Genomic DNA, 4,030 nt, shown 5'->3' on the forward strand with positions numbered 1-4,030 from the left:
GAGCATGCATCCCGTCAGAAACTTGCTGGCAACCAGCAGGGTGGGTGAGGGCTGGAGGTGGGATGAGGCGGTCAGGCCATCGAGCATCACTCACGGCCACCACCGACGGCTGCACACCCCCACCCTGCCGGGCAAAGCACCCGCTGAACGAATCTGCCGTGTTTGCTTCTGTGCTGGCCTCTGGACAAGACATCCAGGCTTGGCGCGTTGCAAGGCTGCGCCGCCATGGACGTGGCTCCTCACGGGGATGGGTGCGCAGGGGCACAGGCCCTCGCCGCCCTGGGCACAGAGTTTGGGGCACCCGGGGTTTTGAGGGTGAGGGGAGCAGGGTGGGCCCCGTGCCCCAGGAGGCCCCAGTGGGCCACGGCCCACCCGGCCCAGCGTGGCCTGCCAGGCCGGCGGGGAGCTGGCGCCTGACATGGCGGCTGGGGGTGCCCGGTGCCTGACATGGCGGCTGCAATGCGGGAAGAGGGGCCTAAGGGGACATTTACATCTTTGTAGGGGGGCTGCTCCTCCAGAGCCGGATGGTGCGCCGGGCTGCTGCCGCCGCTGCCCGCCCGCGGGGGCCCGGCAGGCGGCTGCGGCGGGGCCTGGCCCTCTGCCGGCTTCTCCTCGTTGGGCGGCCGGGGGAAGGGGCCGGCGGCGGGGCGCTCCCGGCCACCCTTCTCCGGCAGGCCCCGGGCGGGCGGGAAGCGGCCACCGGCCGCCAAGGGGTCTCCGCCGCGGGGCTCTTCGTCGCCCTCGTCCTCATCCTCCTCCTCCTCCTCGTCCTCCTCCTCCTCGGGGGGCTTGTGCCCCTCGACGTCCACCTCGGGCTCGTCGTCGTCGTCCTCCTCCTCCTCCTCGCTACTGTCTTCGCTGGCGAAGCTGCAGCTGGTGCCGCCGGGCGAGAGGAGGCGGTGCGGGGGGTGCGGCGGCGGGGGGAGCGGGTGCCGCTCGCAACCCGCCTCCTCGGGCGGCGGCGGCGGCAGGAGCAGCTGCAGCGGCGGCGGCGAGGCGGAGCGGGGCGGCCCGCCACCGTGCAGCTTAGCCAGGCTTTCCGAGTCCTCCTTACCCCCCACCGGTCGGAAAGCGCTGGAGTGGTGGTAGCCGGTACCGGCCTTACGCCCGGCCGCCGCTTCCAGCAAGTGCGGGTGGTGCGCGGGCACCCGGCCGCCGCCGCTGCCCCCCTCGGAGGCGGCGGGTGAGGCGGGCTCGGCGCCGCCGCCAGGGGGGCGACTCGAAGAGCGGGTCCCGCGCGGCGGCGGCGGCGGGAGCGGGCGGGGGGGGCGGCGGCGGGCGGCGTGCCCAGCCCCGCGGTCCCCGCCTCGCTGCCGGGCTCCGAGAGGTCCAGGAAGGCCTGACGCAGCAGGCCCGCCCCGTCGCCTAACGAGCAACCCAGGGCGCCGGGGGGCTGCGGCGGAGGCTGCAGGTAGGTGGGTACCGGCAAGCCGCCCGGCGTGCGGGGTGGCCAGAACATGCAGAAGGGCGGGTAGAAGGCGGCGTCCTTCCTGCCCGGCCAGAAGAGCCCCGAGAGGCCGCCCCCCGCCGCCCCCGCGCCGGCCTTGTGAGCCGCCGCCCCGCCGAGGCCGTCGGCCGCGCCGCCGCCGCCCTCCTCCTTCTTATGGCAGAGGCCGAAAGCGGCGGCGGGGAAGCCGTAGGGGTGCGGGAAGAGCCCCCCGCAGCCGGGGAACTTCTGGAGCACCCCGCCGAAGGAGCCCTTGCTGGGCACCGGGATGACCGGGTAGCTCCGCGGGCTCTTGCCGCCGTGGGCCGCCGCCGCCGCCACGGCCTCCTGCAGCTCCTCATCCTCCTCGAAGCGCGGCCGCTTCTGGTGCAGCTCGGGGGGGGCGGCCAGCAGGTGGGGGCTCAGCAACCCGCCGCCCACCACGGCAGCCGCCGCCTTCACCGTGCCCAGCGGGTGGCAGGCGGCGGGGGCGGCGGCGGGGGGCGCGGGCGGCGCGGGCGGCAGGGCGCGCTTGCGGCTGCCGCCGTTGAACATGGCCTTGACATCCTCCCAGGCGAAGACCAGCTCGTCCTGGGGGCTTTTGTCGGTCAGCTTGAGGTGGCGGCGCCAGGAGTTGAAGTTGGCGGCGTCGGGCTGCGTGTACTTGGCGTCGGGGGTGCGGTGGGAGTGGAAGATGAACTTGTTGGGGGAGAAGTACATGCTGCAGTAGCTGCACTTGATGCACTTGGCCCGGGAGCTGTTGTAGCGGGCCGGGATGAAGCTGCCGCGGCAGCCCCAGGCGCATTCGTGGGACACGTCGAAGGCGAAATTATCGGGCAGTTTGGGGGGCCGGTTCTCCCCCAAGAAGGACTTGCAGAGCCGCTCCGCCTCCCGCTTGGTGATCATCCCGCAGCGGCGGGAGGAGATGGGCATGGCCCCGGCCCGCCGCAGGATCTCCAGCTGCACCGGCGTGCACTGCACGCAGGTGATGCCCAGAGCCACCCGTCGGTTGTGGATCTCGTTATAGCTGAAGTTTTTGAGGAGGGTGTTGGAAATCTGCGCTAGGCACAGCCGCTCCTGCCCGTCGATGACCAGGGAGACGATGGGGATGCCGTAGAGGATCACCTGCCCCACCTGGTTGGGCTTCATGGCGGCGTGGCCGGCCCTCGGCTGGTTCATGGGGTCCGGCGGGTACGCGCTGGACGGCGACGGCAGCAGGATGTCGGTGGGGCCGGGCAGCGGGCTGGTCGCCATCGCCTCAGCGCCGGGGCGGCTGCTCTGCTTCAGCTGCGGGCGGGGAGGGGGAGAGAGAGACAGCGCCGTCAGCCGGGGACCCACCGGGGATGGGGGCGTCTCGCCGCAAGCGCGCACACCCCACCCCACCCCCACCCCACCCCCACCCCCCATCCCTGGGAGATAGGCCTTGAGTTTTGCTGAGTGACCCTGACCCATCCCCCCCGGCCTCACCGGGGATGCGCCCGGGGCCGCCTGCCTCCGCGCATCCCGGCTCTCCGACGTGCGCATCCCACCGCAGATGCGGAGTCGAGGATAAATGAGAGAACCGCCATCCTGCCCGCCCCCCCCCCCCCCCGCGTAGGGAGCTGCCCCAGCCCACGGGCCGTTCATCCCGAAACACGCAGCGGAGGCGTCTGTCCCCCTGTCCAGCCTGGAAGGCGCTCCGCGGAGTTTCCGGGGGCAGCCGCCGTGCACCGCGCCCGCCTGCTCGACCCGACGGCTTCCTCCCTCCGCACCCCCAGGGACGGGGGAAAGCGCGGAAGAGGAATGAGAAATAACTAAATAAAATAAATAAACGTCTTGATGCCTTCCGCAGCCACCCGCGCATCCTCCCCGCGCTGTACCCTTTACCTCCGCGGGCGCGCCCTAGCAGTGCTGCCGTCGGGCCCTGGCAAGGCGGCGCATCCCCCCGCCGCGGAGCAGCGCGGCCAGCCGCAGCCCTGCGCACGGTGGCGGCTGCAAGCGCGGAAGCTCCGCGCCTCGCTGGGCGCACGGCGGCCCACCGTGGGCACGGTGACGTCAGCGGGGCGGGGGGGGCCGGGCCCTACCGTACGCTCCCCCCAACCGGAGAGGGGGGGGGGGGGGGTGGCTCCCCCATCCCTCCCTCCGCGTACCGGGAGGGGACGCGGACGCCCCGCTGAGGCCCGGCCTCCTGCCGCCGCCCCCCGGAGCGCTCCCTGTTCCCACCCGGCCCCACGCAGGGCTTCCCGACCAAGGGACACCGAGTTCGGCGACGGAGCGGGTTGCGGTGCGACGTGCTTTGCCTTTTTTTTGCCTTCTCCGCCCCCCCGCTCCTCTTTTGTTTCTTCACCCCCCCACGGTCCGAGCCCCATCGCTTCCAAGAAACTGAATGTGTTCGATACGATAAACCGCGTCTTTTCGGAAGCATTTTTTAACGGATCTGGCAGAAATTACGGGGCGGGAGGGAGGAGAGAGGGAGAAAAAAGTTGCTTTTTCGCCACAACCGTGTCCTCAAGGGCACGAAGAGCTGCTGTGACCCACACTCCCTTCCCAAATACACCGGAGTGATTCACCAAAACCACTTTCAGTAGGACCTGGACACACAAAGTCTTACTCCCACAAAAAGCA

The 4,030-nt window shown here is 71.5% G+C and overlaps 1 protein-coding gene across 1 annotated transcript in view; it reads right to left on the reverse strand.

The window, feature by feature from the left end:
- The window catches only part of SKOR2 (SKI family transcriptional corepressor 2), a 28,404-nt gene extending 25,608 nt beyond the window's left edge, over positions 1-2,796 (reverse strand). Inside the window, 3 exon segments of the mRNA XM_040580920.1 lie at positions 492-1,209; positions 1,211-1,276; positions 1,278-2,796. Of these exon segments, the coding sequence (XP_040436854.1) occupies positions 492-1,209; positions 1,211-1,276; positions 1,278-2,680 (2,187 nt within the window). The 5' untranslated portion in view covers positions 2,681-2,796.
- Positions 2,797-4,030: the final 1,234 nt, after the last annotated feature.

This window comes from Falco naumanni, chromosome Z (genome assembly GCF_017639655.2).
Source record: "Falco naumanni isolate bFalNau1 chromosome Z, bFalNau1.pat, whole genome shotgun sequence".
Classification (NCBI taxonomy): domain Eukaryota; kingdom Metazoa; phylum Chordata; class Aves; order Falconiformes; family Falconidae; genus Falco; species Falco naumanni.